The sequence below is a fragment of the Notothenia rossii genome (assembly GCF_949606895.1).
Source record: "Notothenia rossii genome assembly, chromosome: 3".
NCBI lineage: Eukaryota > Metazoa > Chordata > Actinopteri > Perciformes > Nototheniidae > Notothenia > Notothenia rossii.
In genome coordinates this window covers 72,279,270-72,300,585 of record NC_136901.1, presented here as the reverse complement: position 1 = coordinate 72,300,585, position 21,316 = coordinate 72,279,270, and the positions used below count along the sequence as shown (strand labels likewise).

The 21,316-nt window shown below is 41.4% G+C and overlaps 1 protein-coding gene and 1 long non-coding RNA gene across 10 annotated transcripts in view; one reads left to right on the top strand and one right to left on the bottom strand.

Annotated features, from left to right (window-relative positions):
- Positions 1–21,316, bottom strand: part of LOC307031000 — a 141,588-nt gene that overhangs the window by 118,878 nt on the left and 1,394 nt on the right. For both annotated transcript variants that reach the window (XR_013805847.1, XR_013805848.1), the window contains exons 2-3: positions 20,925–21,017; positions 9,929–10,094 (exon numbers count right to left, since the gene is read on the bottom strand). This is a non-coding gene — a long non-coding RNA (uncharacterized lncRNA). The remainder of the gene's footprint in view (positions 1–9,928; positions 10,095–20,924; positions 21,018–21,316) is intronic.
- On the top strand, positions 3,054–19,372 carry frmpd3 (FERM and PDZ domain containing 3). 8 transcript variants are annotated; one of them, XM_079667673.1, is made up of 16 exons: positions 3,054–4,453; positions 4,595–4,707; positions 4,819–4,973; positions 5,503–5,605; positions 5,893–5,938; positions 6,576–6,680; positions 8,379–8,486; positions 9,972–10,103; positions 10,473–10,592; positions 10,894–11,030; positions 11,566–11,692; positions 12,012–12,101; positions 12,345–12,524; positions 12,757–12,892; positions 13,683–14,567; positions 15,259–19,372. In XM_079667673.1, the coding sequence occupies exons 2-16, from the start codon at positions 4,667–4,669 to the stop codon at positions 18,090–18,092; spliced, it is 5,199 nt and encodes a 1,732-aa protein (XP_079523799.1). In that variant the 5' UTR covers positions 3,054–4,453; positions 4,595–4,666; the 3' UTR covers positions 18,093–19,372. The 8 variants fall into 8 exon arrangements, with proteins under 8 accessions (XP_079523799.1, XP_079523798.1, XP_079523796.1 ...); XM_079667672.1 differs by having other exon boundaries at positions 12,724–12,892; XM_079667670.1 differs by having other exon boundaries at positions 4,595–4,973; positions 12,724–12,892.

Genomic DNA, 21,316 nt, shown 5'->3' with positions numbered 1-21,316 from the left:
CCAACAACAACTCAACAGCACCAACGCAAACTACGACAACAACCCACACATTGCGCATTGTTTAGAGCGGTTATAAAGTGTTGAAGCGCTCAAATTAGAAACTGTTTCAACCTGTCACCTGTCAGAATCGAGACGAGGCAGTGCATTGAATCGCGTGATTGGACCGTGAACCAGTGAGTTGATTCAGGAAATGAAGCAGTTGCTGCATCGGACGTCATATGTCACGTGATTTGAAGCAAGCTTCGAAGCATTGCTTCTATGGAATAGGAAGTCCAGGGTTTGAAGCACTTATCGAAGCTTCAGTGTCAAACTGCCATCACTACTGCAATCTACTATGGATAAAACAAACAACTAATAGGCCTAAGCCTTGGTAATAGGGATATAGAGAGAAAGGGGGATACTATCGTGGTTACGTGTGTAAGCATGCTAACATTTGCTAATTAAAACTATAAAACACCTGATGACATTTGTGCCATGTAGCTAGCGTGGATATAACCTTGTTGGCTATCTTATTAACTTTGACCATAACCAACCCAAAGGATTACTGCCATCCCCGCTGCCATAAATAGCTTCAGCTTACAAAGCAGCAATCTACTCAGATCAGTTTTCTACACAACAAACTGAGCTATATACAACTATGGTGGCACTAACTCCTCAAGGGAACACCGATATTAAATTGTAATGACGAAATGCCTACGCTGATGCATTCTAAAGTTCATGAATTATTTAGCAAGCTCAAGGATCTAAGCTCTGTCTGTTTTCCATCATAAATAATCGGCGATAGCTCTCACCTTTTGTCTGGCTTCTCAAGGCGATGATCCAATAACATACCGTAGTCAATTTCCAATTAGTGCATCACAACTCCCAAGTTTCTGCTGTTGATTCAATCTCTGATTCAAATTAAAATATATAATTCAGGCATTTACCAGACACGGTTAATCGGAAAGATTAACAATTAGTGCAACAGTAAAATAAGTGAAAATTCCTCAAGCATCAACAGGGTAATAGGCCAGATAATTCAGTGCCGTGTGGAAGTGCCATGCTAATTGTCAGTGGAATGGAGTCTTTAATTCCTATTAAGCCATGATTAAGAATCTACATTCAAGATGCATCATCCAAAAGGCTAAGCCGCAACATTTGCATGTGGGAATGAGCTAAACTAATTAAGCATTAGTTATGTAGCATGTGTTGCATTAATTTACCCTAAATGCATAAATCAATGTTGGTCAAGCTCTCGATAATCCCCGATATAGCTAGTTGCAGTACAAACATTATACCATTCCTTATATTTCGCACAATATTTCCTGTAAATGCATTTAATAAAATGTATAAATGTTTTACAAAGCATGTTTTTGTACTTGCTTAGAAAAGTGAGACATAAATTAGGACTAACAATGTAAACCTACTCCACCCCCACTAAGTAATAACGTCTAAGTTCTCAGCAAGATTAAGTTATTAAAACACTTTTACAATTATGAATAGACAATATTTTATTTGGGTGATATAGTCTGAGACAAATGCTTAATACTTGCAGCAGGGACGTAGAGTGTAGTAAAATGTGAGATGGCTACAGGAGAGGCAACTTCTGTACCCTCTCCTCAGGGTTTCTAAGTGGTATGTCTCATTTCCCGGAACAGGGCCCCAGCTTTGCTATTTGCATTCACAATGGCAAAGATGTCCTTCATTTTTGCACTAAGACTAGATTAATTTGCCTCTTTCACGGCAAATTTCCTGTAGAGCCCATCACAAGCCAAGCACAACTTTAATGGTGTTGAGGTGTTTCTGTATTTTACTGGCAATTCATACCAAAGAAACAAGATTACTGGAATTGCATCTACAGAGAACATTTGGCAATTAGTTATTGCTTTCATTTGGAACCTTAAGAATTGGAAGATATTCCTATTGGTTTATAAAACATACATTGTTGCTGACCTGAAGTGCATGTCTGATAGTGAATAAAAAAATCTGGAATGCTGCACTGGGTTAAGAAATGTTGTGTTGTTGTTTATTAAAGTCCATTATATGGGTTTAAAAGGTATCTGAAACACCGATTGTAAATCAAATGCATTTAATTGTGCATGAATAACAAACACAAGTCTCAAATGCATCAAACCAATATACCAAAGACTTTTCCAAAAATAACCTGCACAGTTATGTCATTTATTAAAAAAAAATCAAATTATTTTCCTATCTGTAGCACAGACACTTCAGCCACTCAGTTTCTCAATGGTTTTAGATTCTAAGAAACACTGTTTGAATCCAAACTACTGCCTCAAGCATGAGCAAAGAGTTGAACCAACAAGGTTAACGTGATAAACCTTATATTTATTAAGAGCGGGTAAAACAGACTGACTGGTTAATGATGGATCAACATCGACATCGTCAGCTGATCCCTGGAACGAAATGATTTAGGAATGCTGCTGTATGAAACGCATTGTCCCTCCATTATAATGATAGCCATGTTAGAATGCAAGACTGGGAGGTTTATACGTAAAAGGTCATTCTTCCCAGACCCTGTGGCCTGGTGAGCCGCTACAGACTGGGACTCTGGAGCAGAGCAGGTATCTAACACCCTGACCTCTTGCGCCCGACGAAATATTGGCATCTTGCCATAGTGGCTGCAGGATGATGGAATAGCGTCTGGCTATTCCTCTCTCTCTCTCTCTCATAGCAGCCACATCACTATTCTAATCCACCCACTATCCCTCCATGCACCCGAGCTTCAACAAGCTACCGAGCTGTAGCCATAGCAACGTGCGGGCCTGCCGATGCCCTTGGGGTTCATTTCTTGACAGAATTCCTCGGTGTCCTCTCCCCACCAAAGGTCTGCCCCTCTGTGGAATGGCTGTTTATCTTTGCAGAAATGAAAACCCCACCAGCACCCCACGCCTATCTTCGTTTATTTCCCGTGTTCACTTCCTTCTCATCTCTTATTCTGAACGCCAAAACTTATCTGTATATTAAGTGAAGAATTCAAAGCTGTAAATCCTTTGTGGCATCCTCAGAGGATGTGGACAGAAACAGACCAAGGAGGACATATTCCTCTGATTCATTAACTGTTACGTAGGCTTGAATAAAGACGATTTTGGTGGCTATATTTCAGTTTTCCCATTTAGCTTTGACACGTACAAAAAAGACTAGGGAACTATGGAAATACAATAATGGCTTTGTAATTAATAGACAAGGTGGGGGTAGAAGATATTCATAACAAGGTCATGTATTGTCTCCTTTGAATTTGGGAAGAGATGCTGAGGAGTTAGTCACATTCATAATAACAGACACCTGATAAACGACTAGTCACTGGCACCTCCTTGTAAATCCAACAGAATGTCCTTCCAGAATATGGAGAGGCAGACAGATGGTAGGAAAGAGGAAGACATTAGAAGGACAGCACGGAGGAGAATAAATGGGGAGAGAAATGCTCTGTCGGAATCCATTGGAAGAGTCAAAGGAGAAAATAATCATTCTCAATCAAAAACATCTTATCTTTTTCATAGGCAAAACCAACTGGTGCCGCGTAATTTGTCAACACTGTGCACCTTGGATCCTTAGTAAGTCAGCTGAATATTGAATAGAGACATTTTTACTCAATTCTAATCTTTTGAAATGATTATCACAATTGTAATTCAAAGCACACGTAAAGTAATGGCTTTTTAGTCATGGACTGAGCTCAATATGAAGCCTATCTGTGACGCATCAACCCTCATCTGATACCATGATACAAGGTAGAGATCAGTAATGCCTCACTGGAATTGTAAATGAGCCATGCTTCCCCATAAGCCACTCTAATCAGAAACAAGTGACAAGAATATGAATCTAAGCTATTGACTAATGTGCCTCAGCCTCCTGTTCCTGGCCGTTTGTTCTCTGCCCGTGCCACTTAGCGTGGTGTTTGCTCTCAACAGTGTACCCCTGCATAACAACAGCACCGCTATATGTGTCTTTCTGTTTTAGCCCATCTGCACCATTTATATCACAATTGGTCTCTCATCTTTAGTCAGTAATCATCAGAGTCCTAGATCACAGTTATGAGCATAAATATCTGGCTCTCACACAATCCTTTTCAATCTTTTTTCCAGTGATTTTTCTGCCACAAACCCAGAAACCCACGTGTCACATACACACTCACTCACAGTCTTTCAGTAATCTTGCTTTCACTGCCTCCCACACAGGCATCTGTAAAAGAGCATGTGTGGTTCACAGCAGTAGCTTGGTCCACACTTAGAGAGGCTGGCAGACTCAAACACTTCTCTGTTAGACATGCTCTATGTGCATTATGTCATAGGTCCTTGGTAATTGCACCTCTTCTAAAGGCAGGCCTCCAATGTCAGGTGCTTTTAGCAATACAAATAACTACATTTGTACTTGTGCTCTGTGAGATTCTTCACGGGATTGCAGGATTTTGTGAGGAGCCGACGTGTTGACATTGGAGGGTTATAATCTTAAAAGATCTGTATGTTTGTTTTGTGCGATAGTGTGCTTCTGCGATTGTAACTTTGAAAATGCTACAAAGGGAATTTTTGCATGCTGTGGAGAAAGCAGGGTCACTTATTTATGTCCTTGCATCCCTTGTCTTCTCCTTTCTTTTGTCCAGGTGAATGATTGCAAAGCAGAAAGAGACCATTGCAGTGCGACCCTGTCCCATGCTGATCCCTCCTCTCAGGGGATGGCCAAGGTCCAGGATGGACACACGAACGCATGTGACAGGTACAGTGTGCTACACATGACCCTGACACTTCTCACAGCAAATTCCTTTGGGATTTCCAAGAATATGTTTTATTCTTTTATTACAAAATCTGTGTTTTGTATACTCTGCAGCTCTGCAATGTTAGAGGAGAGCCAACATGGTACGGACAGTGGTACCCTGAGTCCTGCCTCAGCTCGACAGGTCACCATACAGCGCCACCCGACCCAAGGCTTCGGCTTCGTTGCAGGCAGCCAGAGGCCTGTCATTGTACGCTCCGTCTCTGCAGGTTAGTGTGTGTGTGTGTGTGTGTGTGTGTGTGTGTGTGTGTGTGTGTGTGTGTGTGTGTGTGTGTGTGTGTGTGTGTGTGTGTGTGTGTGTGTGTGTGTGTGTGTGTGTGTGTGTGTGTGTGTGTGTGTGTGTGTGTGTGTGTGTGTGTGTGTGTGTGTGTGTGTGTGTGTGTGTTTGTGTGTGAGTGTATGTGTGTGTGTGTCTGTGAGTGTGTGTGTGTGTGTGTGTGTGTGTGAGTGTGTGTGTGTGTGTGTGTGTGTGTGAGTGTGAGTGTGTGTGTGTGTGTGTGTGTGTGTGTGTGTGTGTGTGTGTGTGTGTGTGTGTGTGTGTGTGTGTGTGTGTGTGTGTGTGTGTGTGTGTGTGTGTGTGTGTGTGTGTGTGTGTGTGTGTGTGTGTGTGTGTGTGTGTGTGTGTGTGTGTGTGTGTGTTTGTGTGTGAGAGAGGGATCACATGAAGACTCCAATTAACTCCAATTTCCTTTTAACTGCATGTATGTGACTTGGCATGCTGTCCCTTCTCATATGCAGACGGCCCCTCCTTTGGCAAGCTTCTCCCAGGAGACCAGATCTTGGCCATTAACGAAGAGACGGTGAGCGACGCGCCCCGAGAGAGAGTCATAGACCTTGTAAGGTAACATCCTTTACTGTCCCAGGAGGGCGGGAGGGGGAGGGGAGCAGCAACACGGGAAAGTGAAAGTAATAGTGAAGAGGATATGGGTTAAGGGGGTGAATCAAAAGGAACAAGCTGTTTCCTATTGCTGGTGATGTGTTACATCAACACAAATATGTGGATCAGACAGTCCTTCTCCAGCTGAAGGGCAGCGAAGAAAGGGCAGATATAAACCTGGAGGAGCTCTCCAAAACAATGCTCTCCGTGGTGTTATCTAACACACTCCACTCTCTTTTGTCTTTCCACAGACGCTGCAAAGAGACTATACTTCTCGCTGTGCTGCAGCCCCATCAGGTAGTATACTGGGACACTCACTCTCTTTCATGCTCCTCTCCCTTGAGATTTCTCGTACTCTTCATCGGTCTTAATACTTTCCCTGTCGCTCTGAATCACACAAACACTATCGGTGTTATGTTCCAGCTGTAAGAAACCCTAAGAAGCACATTAATATGCATGACCAGACCTACACATTACAGTAACTTCTTTTCTAGGAAACCCTTTCAGAATAGCTCCATCACACCTACACAAGGTGTATGTGCAGCCAGCCATGTTAAGGAAACAGAAATAGAGTATTTTATTTACTAACTGAACTGGATATTTTTAGAAGATGAAAAAACAATATTAATATCCAAATAAAGTCAAATACAATTTTGTATTTAGCTACCTATATTTATTTTGTATTAATGAGTTTTGCAGCAGTTCCTATCTATCTGTTGTCTATTACATCTTAATTGTGCTCAGACCAACAAGCACTGCAATGAAAAACTACTCAAACTTTTAGAGGTTGAGTTTCATGTAGTAGGTTGTCGCATTGCAGCAGCATTAGCCGACACACGTCTCTTTAGCGCTGTCAGTCACAGGGGCTTTTCTCTCATTTACGTCTCTTCTTTCAAGCTGTTTCAATAGTTCCTCTCTCTCTGTTTATCCTCAGTCACCTAAGTCTGCCTTCATAAGTGCAGCCAAAAAGGCCCGCCTGCGAACCAACCCGCCTAAAGTGCGCTTTTCAGAGCAAGTGTCCATCAGCGACCCAGACTCAGTAAGTTCAGCTACTCGTGTCTCCCTGTGACATGTGCATGCAATCTCATGCTGTTGCCCTGTCCCTCTATCTCCCACTGTGCATTTATTTTTGTTTGATCAGCAAAAGCCTCCAGTATCCTCTCTCCATCCTCTCCTGTGTGTGTCTGAGTGAGCCTTTGGTCCAGTGGTTTGGTCCCGAATAAATTGCTCCGCTGACTGATTTGAATTCCTCCTCTTTTTTAAAGGCATTTGAAATGTTTTACAGTTGGTGTCCACTCTTACCTAAACGCACAGGGCAGAGCTATAAGGATCCCAATTTACTTAAATGACGTATCAACAAGCTGAATACATCTCTTTTGTTACTTGGGTTTCACTTTATCCCAATGTGTGATGAAGACATAAAGGAATAAATATGTATGAAGCAAGACACTGCACACATCGATTACCTGATAAAAGTGATCAGGTGTTTGAGCCACCACGGCTCAACGCATGGCAAGACAATTAGAGGCTGCTATTGATCACTTGAAGACTTATCAGTGTTAAACAGCTAGCGTGGTGTTTTTTGGGAAAAGGAAAGAGGGGAAGAGATGAGGCCATGGCATTGAGCTTGGATTTGATTCTCTTAACACGTTCCCTGTATGTTACAAATTGGCTGCAGCTCACCCTCACAATAAGAACATAGGTAGAGGCCTGTCAAAGAAAGTGATAGACCTGTGTGTGCCGTGTCGTCATTGGTTCACCCTCGCTTTAATTCTGTAGTATAGAGAAAGATCTGTTCACTTCCAATCTGCACAAAGGAACAGCTTGTGTAGCCTTCTGAATACTTAAGTTCTCCAAAAACAGACTGCCGGGCATCTGCTGTGGACACAGCTCTCCATTTCGACACAGTGCATTCTCTGAGATATTTTGTTGCAATGAATCCACATCCCTTTACTTTCATAAGTAATGTCTTCCCTTCTGTTCTTACAAATCCAACCATCACATACAAAAAACTAAAACAAACAAATATAGGGAGTGATTTTCTTTTGGCCTGAAATCATGGATGATTTCATCTGGGCTTTATCCTTGCTGTGTCACATTACAACCCTTAGGCCGATCATATTACATTAGGATACCTTCCTTCCCTCTGATCACAACTGTGTTCCTTTCAAACTACATAATAGGAACTGAGTAATGTTGTTAAAAAGCCCTCAGCAAGATTAAAAAATCAGGAGAGAATGACCGTCACATCCCATTTTAGCGAGAATGAACTGAACTGCATATCATAACTTTTCTTCCAACAATTTGAGTAAAAGCAGTAACCTTGAATCGAGCCTCTCCTCTTATGCCTCCCCTCACAAAACTCCGTTATGCATGCTTTCAATCGCAGCATTCAACTTGCCCCGCATTGCTTGCACAGTGAATTGATAGACTGGAGAAATTGAATAAGCTCTTCTTTGATGCTGATACGATGCATGGGGGTGGGCATCCTAAGGCACAGTTTTGCTCTTTCTCACACGTTCAAAAGATCAGTTGAAGCATGTCCCCTCATCTCTTCTTTGTTCCGTCACAATCAAGAAAAAAAAAGTATTTATTTTTAGTTTCTATTTTTGTATCTTGTTGTTGCCTCAATAGTGAAAGGTATATTGTGTTTGTATTGTAAGTAATATTCTTTGTCCTCACTTGTACCATCTATTTGTTAACTACAAAAGCTGATTTCTTCCTCCATCTTTTCCAGACAATGCTCAAGGACGACTCCTTGCTACTCATACCAAATGTGTTGAAGGTGTTCTTGGAGAATGGACAGATTAAGTCCTTTACATTTGATAGCCGAACCACTGTTAGGGTATGTATTCACTACAGATTTGCACACACGGGAAATACATACTACTTCAACTGCCCAGCACCAAATGGCAAAGTCAGAGAGAAGCTGTTGAACCGGTGGAGCATTTAGAAGCAGCTAGATTTCTCAGGACCAAATCAGAGCTAGAAGTAAAGTGTTTTTTCTGAAAATCAAATAAAAAGGTGATGATATGTTAAGGTTACAGCCTAGCTTGCTGCGCCCAGATGGCAAAAACAATTACTGTATGTTTAAAACGAAGCCTCATATTATAAATAAACAAAAAAGAGCATACTGGTGTACATTTTTGGTTTCTTTTCCATGATATATTATGGAATTGCTTTTGAAATAATATAATCATTAATCAAAAACATCATGTGGAGTAATTATCATTCAAACCAAAGTCCATGTGATTTCTGCATATCACCAACGTCTGGGACACGATAATGATAAATAGCTCAAGACAAATATCAAAATTATGTTTTGAATTGTTCTGACAAGAAAAGAAAAAAAAGAGCTTTCATTTTGAGAAACTTCACCGTAATGAATTCAGTCAGACGGAGGTCATTTCTGTCTCTATGTCAGCCTCTAAGATGAGTGTGACGGACTCATTATACAGACTCTATTAGATTTCAGAAATCTCTCCAGTGCTCATGGGGCAAAGTGAAAGGAAAAACAGGAGAAATAAAGCAGCACTTTAAAGTAGAGATGGAGGAAGCTAAGTGTGGGCCTAATTAAATGGAATTTCAGCATAATAAGAAGGCCAAGATCGATGATAAAAAAAAGCACAATAGGATGCCCAGTAGTAAAGTTAATTAGACTGAGTGTCAACTAAAGAAGCTTTCATGCACTATTTTTAGGCTGCAATCTATCGCATTCTGTAACCTCCCCAGGAGTCTTTTAAAGCAAACCACACAGGTCAATACTGTTGAAACTGCATATTCGGAGACAGCTGTAGTTTAGCTCACATAAAAAAAGGCCAATTCAATTGATTGGGAGCAAACCAAATTATTACATATTTTTCAGCTCTTAATGAGCATCCACACTGAGACTCAAACCCAAACTACAAAACATATCCCTACATTAGAGTCTTATTTTATATCCATCCCTCTAATGGAGGGCAAATAAATGATGAAACGTCAGGCCTGGATAAGAATGTGATGAACTGTGAATTTCCCTTCAGACAATGTTCTCTGCTTGCACAAGAGCAAACGTTTGCCCGTAACACTCCCGTTGTGCAGACATGATTTTCTTAAAAAGGATGAAGAGTAAATTATAACACTGGAAACTCTCCATAGCATAACATGACAAATCTGATATAATAGGAAAGAGCCAAAACAGATCTCAATTTGACACACTACTGTACACAAACACTGGTGAATTCACGGCAAAACTAACCCCCATACTTACAACAAAAAAAACGTTGTTGTCGTAGAATGTAATCTTACCGTGGAAATGTTTTTGAATCATTCTCCATGTCTCCTCTTGCAGGATGTGATCTCCTCCCTGCAGGATCGCCTTTCTCTGCGCTACATCGAGCACTTTGCCTTGGTGCTGGAGGCCGGTGGTCTTGACCAGAATCAGAGGTTGCATCTGCTGCAGGACAACCAGCCTCTGACACATGTAAGACACACAACACAGGCAAATTAGAGTCAAATATGTGTGAATCAAATCAAATCTGTGATTGCCAAATGAACCTTTTGAAAGCAGTAACCACAAACCGGTGCTATTGTAAATACAAAAATATATATGTTTATAAAAATGTTGTAAGGGCTCAATTCTGCGTGTGGTGTGGCTCTACTGCCCCTCTATTGGTCGGATTAACAAGCGGTCACATTGTCATGAGTTTGCCCGATGAAAGTGTGATTCTGGATGCAAATCACATTTCCTGTTGTATCGTTTGTTGTAGCTCATCCGTTTTTTATTGTTATATTTTTGATATTAATAAATGCAGGCTGCCCTGTTCACCTATACTCATTCTTATTCCTTCAGGTGGTGCATAGAACATACTTCCAAGGGATGAAGTGTCTGTTCCGCATCTGCTTCTTCCCCAAGGACCCTGCAGACCTCCTGAGAAGAGATCCCACTGCATTTGAGTACCTCTATATACAGGTAAATCACTGGATTAAGTGTGGATTTTAAAGGTTTTCATTCAATCTTATGACACTGTGTGAGAGCTGTCTTTTTGAAGGGCAACGGCTCTGCCTGATTTTACAGATACAAAATGTAGGGCAATAGACACAATGCCCTTTTGTAAAGCTATACAAGAAATGCTTTCACAACATCTTAAAAATCCTACAATCTTTGAACTCATGAGCTTTCCCAGTCATTACAAAATAATGCTTTGAATTGCATAACTGTTCCAATTTGCGATCAACTGTGTACAAAACAGCATTTCAACCTGCCCTAACAGAGTCGGAATGACGTCATCAAGGAGCGCTTCGGCATGGACTGGAAATCTGACATCACGTTACGATTGGCTGCCCTCCATATCTACATCACTGTGTCCTCCGCGCGGCCTAATCAGAAGATCTCTCTCAAGCATGTCGAGTAAGTCCACAAAATCAATTAGGCTTCAAATGAATTTATGAGGAATCACAGACAAAAAGGTGATATATAGCATTTACATCATTATGTGAACCATATATTGTCCACAATGAAGTTCATTCAATAATGTCTCAATGATGAATAATTAATCCCAATAGTGATGAAAAGAAACTCAAATAGCTCAAGGATCATTTTCCCCGGGTCGTTATGAGAGCAGCAAATCCATTGCTTTGTGAAATTACGAAGCTCCGTCTATTTGCTCATTTATTCTTCAAAACCTCAACCTGGCTAGTAATTAGTTTCTGCCATCACAGCAACTGAAGCAGAACAGATCCACTGTGTCTGTAATAGGTTTGAGGTGACTATGTCAAGCAAGGAGCCGAAGAGGATGTAAGCTTGGCTCACTGTGTCTTCCCACGGGACGATTAAACCCTTTGTCTCCTGAGTTGCGACATGTTCCCCGGACTATGACCAACTACTCCGGTGTTGTTTTTCTCTTGTGAGTATACTCATCCCTCTTTCCCTTTGCTCGTGACAGGAAAGAGTGGGGACTGGAGCCTTTCCTGCCCCTTACTTTGCTTCCAACGGTCAAAGAGAAAAATGTGTGCAAGAGTCTGTCTCAGTTGCTAAAAACCTATCAGCATCCTCCACCATCAGGCAACAAGGTTTGTTCATAACAACTTCCATATTTGAAATATTTAGGCAATGTTTTTGTGGAGTCTTTTTGCAAGCATTGCAAATTCGTACCCTTTAAATACTATTAAGATTTTAATGAAAAAGATTTGTAATGTATTTAATTGCATGCTTGATAAGTAGTAATGTGTATTAGGGTAGCAAGGCACTCATCTTTATAGAGGAAACTGTTGCATAAGACTTTTGATCCACATCTGTGGCTCAACAGCGCCCCCAGGAGGACTTTGGAAGAGCTGGAGGATCATTTCTATTTCAAAGATGAGCATTTCTTGTTTATCATTCTGTTGACAGGTCCCTCCTCTCCAAGGAAAGCTGCAGTACATCCGTGTGCTCAACGACCTCCCGCCTTTTGGTGGAATACTGTTCAACACTGTTGGACTGGTAATACATGTCTTTGTGCACAGGAATACACATTTATCTCTTCTACTAAATTCTCTGCATCACTAATTATCCTTGTCTTTGAAACTGTACATGTTGTTCAACAAAGAGCTTGTTTAATAAATGCACTTGTGTAACATTTTAGGAATTGTCCTAACATTACATGTATAAAGCATTATGTGATATTTCCAACATACTGCAATAATTAAAGGCAATTAATAGTAAACCCCTTGTATTATTCTACAGGATGAGAAACAATCAGCAACATCACTACTGGTGGGTCCTCGACATGGCATTAGTCATGTTATTGACCTGAAAAACAACCTAACGACAGTTCTGACTGAGTTTAGTAGGGTTGCCAAGGTCCAGCTCTACCGAGAGAACCAGGGAGTGGCTCGTGTGGAGGTGACAATCCATGAGGCCAAGGTATTACAACACAGTCTCTAAACACTCACACTACATTGCATCTGACAATGACAAGACACAACACTTTGTAGCATTGAAAATGTGTAATTGACTTACCTTAAAATGCTAAAATGATTGCTAAAAAGAGTTGAATATATTCAATTTGTATCAAGTTATTACAAAATGAACAGGCAATGCTCATTGCCTGTTCCCTAAATAGTCTCCTAATTCCCCTCCCTACCACCCCCTGCAGCCCCTGGTCCTACTCATGGAATGGCCTGAAGCCAGTAACTTTGCATGCCTGATCTCTGGCTACTTCAAGCTGTTTGTAGACCCTAAACGGACCATCTACTTCAGGACTCCTGGTCAGTCTCAGCTGACCAAAGCAGGTATGTCTGAAGGGTTTTTTGACTAGTAGGGGAGCATTTTGATCACAGGCTCTGATTGGGCAATATTCATCGCATGTGAAAGTATTTACAAAATAAATACATAAAAAGCTTTTAATGAAACAATCATCACCCATTTAGAGTTGTATACGTGACTATCTGTCAGCCTCATACTGCATGTATTGCAATATTTGGTATTGTATGGCAATATTTGGTATCTTAATTTTATGTTCAGTCTCCATGGACATTGAACTGCTTTGTCACTGGCTGAGATCATTAGTAACCAGGTTATCCTGGAACTACCATCCCATGGTGCCCTCTGATGTCTCTCATCTCATCTCAGTCTTGATTCATTGGAATGGGAAACTTCATATAATTGTTTCCCAAGTTATAAACACATTGTAGATGTTATGTTATTTCGTTTTTTTAACTGCATTCTTACATTTTTCAAGGATATTTTTTTCTCATCGTACAATCAGGGTTGTGCAACAAAGTGCAACTATAATCCCATTGTGCTAGTATACCATTTATTTTTTAGTAGTGTCAACATAAACATATCTTCTGCCATCTGCTGTCTCAACGTGTAGTCCACATAAGGAAGGATCATCATACCATCACATTCCACCAGAATCAAACCCTCCAACCTCAAAAAACGTCAACTTTCAACATCCATCTCTGCGAAATCACCATGTGACCACCAGCTGTCGCATCTGCTTTCCCATCTGGATCTTCTCTATCCCCACTACTTTTTAACACCTCAAACTTTCCACTGCTCTGACAATTCTATCCTCAGATTACAGAAGCTCCCACCATGCTCACCCACGTTCTGTGGCTACCAGCCTGCCAAGTGGAGGGCGGCGAGGGGATGAGAGGGAAAGCTCACACAGGGAGCCTGGGTCTTCAAGGGCCCTACTTCCGGCCGAGCCTCAGCATCTAGGCCTGTGTCACGTCCACCTTCGAGAACATCAACAATTTCAAGAGCTCCAAATACATGCCGAAGCTGAAATGGACATAAATGAAAACTTTATTTCCCATGAGCCCCCTGGGCGGCCTCGCACCAAGTCAGACCCAACCCAGCAGAGTACAGAGGAAATATCAGGGGTTTTAGAGAGCCCAGTAGGGGAGAATGCAGGATTCAGAATACGATCCCAAACAATGAGTCAATCCCAGAAAGCCTCACGATACTTCTGTGACTCCTGCAAAGCCAGGCATAAGGCAGAGGGTCTTTCACCAGCAGTGAACAGCAGCGGGAGCTCGGGGAAACACTGCTCCAGTGCGTGTGCCTCCAGAGATGGAGGTGCTGTTGACCTTATCCACTTACCACCTCCAGGGAATGAAGAGGAGGATGAGGCTGAATGCGTTGGAGAGAAACTTCAACAACCACCACCTGCTATTGCTGCCCCACCACCTGGCTTCAGGGACAACAGTTCAGATGAGGATGACCAAAGGAGAGGGAGGAGGGCTCGAGCCAGTGCCGGCCCAGGGGTCGCCTCTGGAAAGCCCGCACAAACCAAGGAAGATGTGCCTGTGACATTAATTGATAATGTGGCCACAAGAACAGTCCGAGATCATGCCCAGGAGCTTGATGATGCTCTAGTGTCCACCTTACAGGCCCTAGAGGCTTTGGCAGCCTCTGAGGACTTCCCCCATCATCCTCAACAGCCCACACAGACTGCAGGTCAACAGCCTCAGTCATGCCTTGTTTTTTTATTATATTATGGAGAAATATTGCAGTACTTCATCTTTTATTATCTTGTGAAATGGCAGGAACATACTGTAGTCTGGTTACAATGCAATACAAGTAGTACAACTAGAAGAGGTAAAAGGTTCAAGACAACTTCCTACTGTACAGGATATTACATTTGACCAAACAAAAATAATATTAAAATGATGATGAAAATATTATTTCATAAGAAACAACAATATATGAGTGTTACAGAATGTTGTGCGTCTTAAAGACATTGCAAGTCCATGTTTGCAAAAACTAACCCCTTTTGTCAATCCAAAAAATGATTATTCATTCTGGCAATTTGCTAGTCTTATTACTCAAGCACCCACACACATATGCATGAAAGAACTGCAGTTCTTTTAGGTTGTGTGAGGCAAGCCCACTGGTGCATAGTTCAGTCTGGAAGGGCATAATAAATCTGACCCTGAAGGATTAATTTCCAGAACAGATTAAAACTATTCCAAAATGAGTTTTGGTCTCTTGTGATTAGGATGAATCCATTCAACTGCACATTTCTGGTTTAATAACTAATTGACTACAGTGAAATAATATTAAAGCTTATTACTATTTTTGAGTTATTATCAGTCATTTGTTGTTTCTTGATTATCCTAACTTTATAATGTGATGCCTTCCTCTACAGGGCTGATTGTCTTAGCTGCCATCACACCTGAGTCATCATTGGACTCTGGACATGAGACCAACTCATCTGAATTGACAGATGTTTCTGAGATGATGACGGCTATGAAGCAGAACCAGAACCAGGCCTACCTGCTCGCTCACCACATCAACAAAGAACGTATCCTCTGCCGCCGTGACTTTCCCCTGGCTATCCCTGGCTGCACTGCAAAGACCATAGGAACTGGGGCCTTCTCTGTGGGTCAGATCCGTGCTGGCTGTCCACCCAAGCAAGTAATCCTCAGCAAGACAGTTCCCTTTAAAGTCAGTACAAGTAAAGACTCTGCCGTACTCAGTGTAATGACAGAGCAGGGAGGCAACCAAGAGACTCAGACTGAACAGAAAGCAGAAAAGAAAGCAAGCTCTGAGCCCACCAAAGCAAACACCCCTGATTGCCCTTCTAAGTCGCCTGAAGAACTTAAAGTCTCAAGCTCTTCCCTGACAGCTCAAGTCAGTAAAGATCAGAAGTTATCAAATTCTTCTGGGGAGACACTGAGCCAAAAGCTTTCTGAGGGTATAAGGGTGAAGACGACAGCATCTCTTAGTACAGACCCTAGTAACAAAGCCTTACCTACCCTCTTACCCGTGGACAGAACTGCCTCTGCAAAGATTTCTCCCACTAATATGTGCCAAGATGCCAAGACTGCCTCTATTGAGACCATGAAGCCTTCAAGCTCTACAGACCTTTTGACAGTTGACGACCTTTTCTGCACATGCCCAATGCAACAAGAGCCTGGGCCTCAACTAAGACTAAAAGACCCACAGGTTCAGAAGATTGTGGTGTTTCAATCCTCCTCCCCCACAGATGATGAGCGTCTTCGGGCCAAAGGCCTTCAGCTTGCTAACAGCAAAGAAAATTCAGTGAGAGTAGGAGCAGATGCTAGTTTGGCAAAACCAAGTCCTCAAATTCAAACCAAGCACTCCCCTCGTTTGCCTGTTAAGACAGAGAAAAAAGAGGCGATTGAAAGTAAGACTGAGGGCGCCCAGGGCAAATCCCACCCTGAGTCACAGAAATGCCCCATCAAATCCTTACCTATTTTAGATGATCTAACAACACCTAGCCCATTTGTGGATAAAGTCTCTACTCTCCCAGCTAGAGAGTCAAAGAAGCATAGCAGTGGTAAGGGAAAGTCCCAACGCAGTGCCCCTTTCTTGAGCTTCAAGAACCTTCTTTCAGCTACGTTCCCAGCTAGAATGCGGCGAGAAACAGATGAGCGAAGGGCTCAGTTGCAGAAAGTCCGCCAGTATGAGCTAGAGTTCTTAGAAGAGCTGCTGAAACCCAAGTCATCCCAGGGAGAGTTTTTTCCCCAGGGATCCTCGCCTGTGCCCTCAGGCACTCCTTGTGCCTGCCAGCTCCGCACCAGCCCTGTCCTAAAAGCACCAGGAATCTCCAGGGAGCAGCGACGCAGCTGTGACTGTAAGCGAATGTGTAGGGGCATGCGACTACCTGATACACCAGTTGGATCCACAACAGAGACGCAACACAGAGGCAGAGAAAGACCTGTTTCGAAAACCCCTCCGGCCGTCTCCAAAGTACCTCATACCCAAGGTGCTCCAAGGAGACCTCAGACCTTAGAGATAAAGACCACACGAATACGCTCTACCAGCCTTGAGTCAAGAGAGCCAAGAGGAGAGCAGGGTTCCTGCTTGCCCACTTGTACATCTCAAACAGATTGCATAGGAGCTCCACAATATAAGAAGCTCCAGAGGCGATATAGCATTGGAGAGCTGGATAACAGCACTAACACACCTGTGTATGCTGAGGTGAGGCCAAAAGCCAAGAGTCTAGAGAAGGAGATGGAAAGAGTGAGAGCCACAGGACTCAGGCTCCCTACCCCAGTAGAGCCAGTCCACACTCAGTCTCACCAGTCAGAGGGGAAGGGGAAAAAGGGTGTGTTTTTCATTCAGGGCGAGGAGCTACTGCGTGAAAGTAAAGAAGGGACTAGCGAGGTGCTGCTGACCATGCCCAGTGAAGACAGTGATGACAAGGATAAATGCTGCTCGTTTTGTTTCTGCTACAGAAAGTGTGAAGCAGCAGATGAAAGCAGTGAGAAGGATGAGCTCTCATACTCCATACCCCTTCAGGTCCTTCCCGGAATGGAGCTGGACTCTCGTACCTTTCCTGTAGTAAGCAAAACGCTCCAGGTTCTTAATGCAGAGGACTGCAGTGCGGAAGAAGAAGAGGTGGAGGAGGAGGAGGAGGAGGAGGAAGAAGAGGAAGAGCTACATAACCAAGAGATTGACCTGAGAGCCTGTGTTACACTGGAAGGGAGCCTGGCACGGGTACAGGCTCTACAGGGGGAGAGTTTCAGCTTGCCTGATGGTTTCCTTAATGCCCAGTTGGATGCTAATGAATTGCTTGCTATTCTACGTCAGTGTGGTAACAGCCCACAAGCTGAGGGAGAGGCTCGTCTTCAGCCCTCACAGATTGCTGAGTACAAACAGGAGCTGGCCGTCCGCTTCAAAGAGTTCAGAGCATCTTGTCGACGAGTGGCGAGTGTTGAAAAAAGTCCAACACGTATGCTTGCCGTTGTCACCGCCAGCTTTCAAGTGTTGTGCGAACTCACTCAGACCTTCATCAAATTGGTCAGAGGAGTTCGTTCAGAAACCCAAAGGCTACAGCTGTTAAGAAAAGTTGAGGAAGTAGCTATCAACTACACTTTACTTTTGCGTGCAGCAGAAGAATCAATGGGACACTCAAGCAGCTTGCCAACAAAGACAGTGAGCACTCCCGTTTCCTCCAACACCAATAACATGAGCTCACTCGCTCGACCCATCAAAACTCTACCTGCCCAGTAGGAATACACCTGGCAGGGATGTCGTCAAAACAGTCCAGAATGTGGGTGGCTACTCTATCCAAATTCATTATTTGTTTATTGTTTACATTTTTTACAAGACATGCAATGACTCATCCTCAGTAAAAAATTGCAATGCAGCTGTTCCATCCCATGTTTACAGGCCCTGAGGTAGCCTCATGGATCTTTTTTTGAGATATAAAAAAACACAAAAACTAATGCACAACGGAATAAGAACCCTATAACAGACTGGGTGATACAGGGCTAATCACCTCATATCAATATTCACACAAAAAAAGATATGTCATTATATTATAATATTTTATATGTAATGTATATTTGAGTTGTGTCTTCTTAGCAAATAATATAAAGTTTTGTGAAGAAAAAAGTGAAGAATATATTTGCAATGTATTGAATTAAGAGAACTATACAAATTATATTCAATCATCAAAAAAATATATGTATCCTCTGGACAGAAAATACTTCAGAGATCTCGTCAAGTAGCGACTTCTGTAAATGTCATAGTCCAAAGCGTTGGTTGGTTAGATGGTGATGTGTTTGTTTGTTAAATTCTCTAACTGTTGTAATGCAAAATGGAGATCTCTGTTGGCTATGTTGACAATGTCTGGCGTAGTGATACAAGAGTCCAAATGTAAGTGACAGTGTTGGAAAATGCAAAAAGCTGAAAGACAAGTATGACATTTAAAACTACATTGACTGGCAGAGGCCCATTCTCTCACTATAACAGTGCAGGTATCAAACACACCTGCTCAGGGCAGACAATGTAGCAGAGACCCAAGTCACAGTCTTATCCACCATACAGAAATGAGTGCTGTTACCTCACTCTGCTTTAGAGAAGGAATACCCACACTGTATTTAATAACGCACAGTGTATTTTACACCATCACTGATCCATAGCTCACTTGTATTTCACTTGTCCTAAATCACAGATTAATCTACAGCCATCCACTTGCAAGTGAGTAAGCTTATCACTAGAATTTTGCACAACTTCTGAAATTAGCTATGAGTGAAAATGTATCTTTTAATGTTGGATTAAGTGTTTTTTATTCACTCTGCTGCAGAAAATCTCAGTCAGTTTTACATAATTCACCTCACCTCAAAGCTTACCAGTTTGAAAAAATCCTTTGTTTTTATTCAGGTTTTCAGATACATTATAAACAAATTTGCTTTCTATGTGCTGCTATACATTGTGCAATCTAGCAAATATATAAGAAACACACAAAGTAGTTTTCTATGTATTTTAATAAAACTAACACATCTGTTTCCTGTTTGAAATCTTCTTTGTGTCTCATCCTCTTGTTATTCCTGGAAATTAACCAGAGAGGCTTTATAGTTGTACTGGCTACCTTGTATTCGGGACTTACTGTTCAAAGAAAGTGCTGAGAAACCAAATGTATAGTGACAACTGACCTGCCACAATACCAAAAAAAAAAAAGCGATTTAGTTTATTGCATAGATGTACTGGTCGGTCCTCTGGGATGTAACTTGGATCTCCAATGAACCTCAAACTAAATGTCAAAGGTTTAAAAAATATAGTTTAAGATGTAAACATTCAGCCTCAGTAAATTGGTGGTAGGAAACAAATGTTACTCACAATGCATACTTTCAAATGTTCATTATTTGAGAAACTTTATAAATCAATGGGATTTGGGGGTCGTTTCAATGCAAAACTATATACTTTTTGCTTAGTTCTTCTGTAAATGTGAGGCACTTACATATTTTTGTTGGTGTTAATAATATTTTTGTATTATTATATAATAGGTCTGTGTGTGACAATGTGCTTATTCAACAATTGAGCAAAAATCTCCCTCCCCCATATATTACTTTTCATTTCACACTGAGAGTTTGAACTTCAATAATTACCAGAAGTCAGTATATCATCATTGTTATACTTCTTTTCTTGGTTTCAGAACACACATGTGTTTACAAGCACCCTCTGTTAACGGTTTTTCCTTCACTGTTAATGTTGCATTTTCCATAACCATATGCAGTGTTTTTCTCTTTCACTGAACTGCATGTTTTCCTTCACGTATTAAGACTTTGAGGGGCAGATACTTTGGCCATTGAAGGTGATAAAACTGTTTGTACAGAAAATGTTCAAGTTCTTAAGTGGAGAAACCGGCAAAAGGGAATGCCGTGGCGGCAATATGTTAATGTTTTGCAAATGATATTCATGGTAATGTATCGTTCTACACTGTAAATGTAAATAGTAGGCTAACATATTTGGAGGGAATAAGAAAGACTTTTAAAACCTTAACTGTTACATTAAGATTCATCCAAATTCTTCACTATTTTGTAAAAAGGAAAAGATAAAACATGTCTGTAAGGTCATTTATTTATAGTAGTAATGTAACATAGAGACTAATAGCAAAACATATATTTTAATGAGTATATTACAAGTATAAAGCATGGGACATGTTTATTTTTATAAACAAAATTATTGGACAATGTTCTCTCATCAACACTTAAATATTTTTAATATTCTGATAAACAGTTTGTGTGGTTTTCATTGTTCAATTGCTTTGCTAAACTGTGTGGATTGTGTCTGTGTTTCATTCACACAATGAACCCGCCCTTGCTTAATCCATTGGTTTTTTTATGTGCGCCTTTTCATTCCTGTCTTTATTTACTGTCAATATTCTTGTCATCACTGTGTCTTCTGTCTGTGTATAAAGTTAACTCCTGTTTTACAAGCAATAAAGTATATTATATAAACTCTTTTGGAGGATTTGGAAATGACATTGCATGCCGGTAACGTGCTGTAGTTAGAATGAATCCAAACCAATATGAAATATGAACATTCTATTGTACTTACCACCTCTGCATGTTGGCGAAGCATGCTTGTCCAAAAGTTTGCTATGTTCTCTCTGAGGTCCTTAGGGGGCTATCAGGCACATTATAAGGGTCTCTGCAAAAATGAAAACGTTGTATTAGCTTTGATATTAACACATGGGAAATGTGCAGTTGTGTTACCATTGAAGTAGAGTATGAAAAGGCTGAATCATTGTACAAATCATATCTAAAGACCAAAGAACTATAGAGCTTATATGGACAGTGTCTCTGTGTAGCCTGTACTGCATGCCAGAAAAAGTGGTGAATATCTTACATTACAGATTTGCAGCAGTGCCACAATTAATATGTAGGCCTGGAGGACATGTCCACCTTGTCAGCAATATTCATGTTTTTATTAAACTATTCAAAAAATAC

Coding starts and splice junctions, on each gene's coding strand:
- frmpd3 (XM_079667670.1), top strand. CDS start 4,667: ATGGCCAAGGTCCAGGATGGACACACGAACGCATGTGACAGGTACAGT. Junction 6,681..8,378: donor CCATCAGCGACCCAGACTCA/GTAAGTTCAGCT, acceptor CATCTTTTCCAG/ACAATGCTCAAGGACGACTC. Junction 11,693..12,011: donor CTCCACCATCAGGCAACAAG/GTTTGTTCATAA, acceptor TTCTGTTGACAG/GTCCCTCCTCTCCAAGGAAA.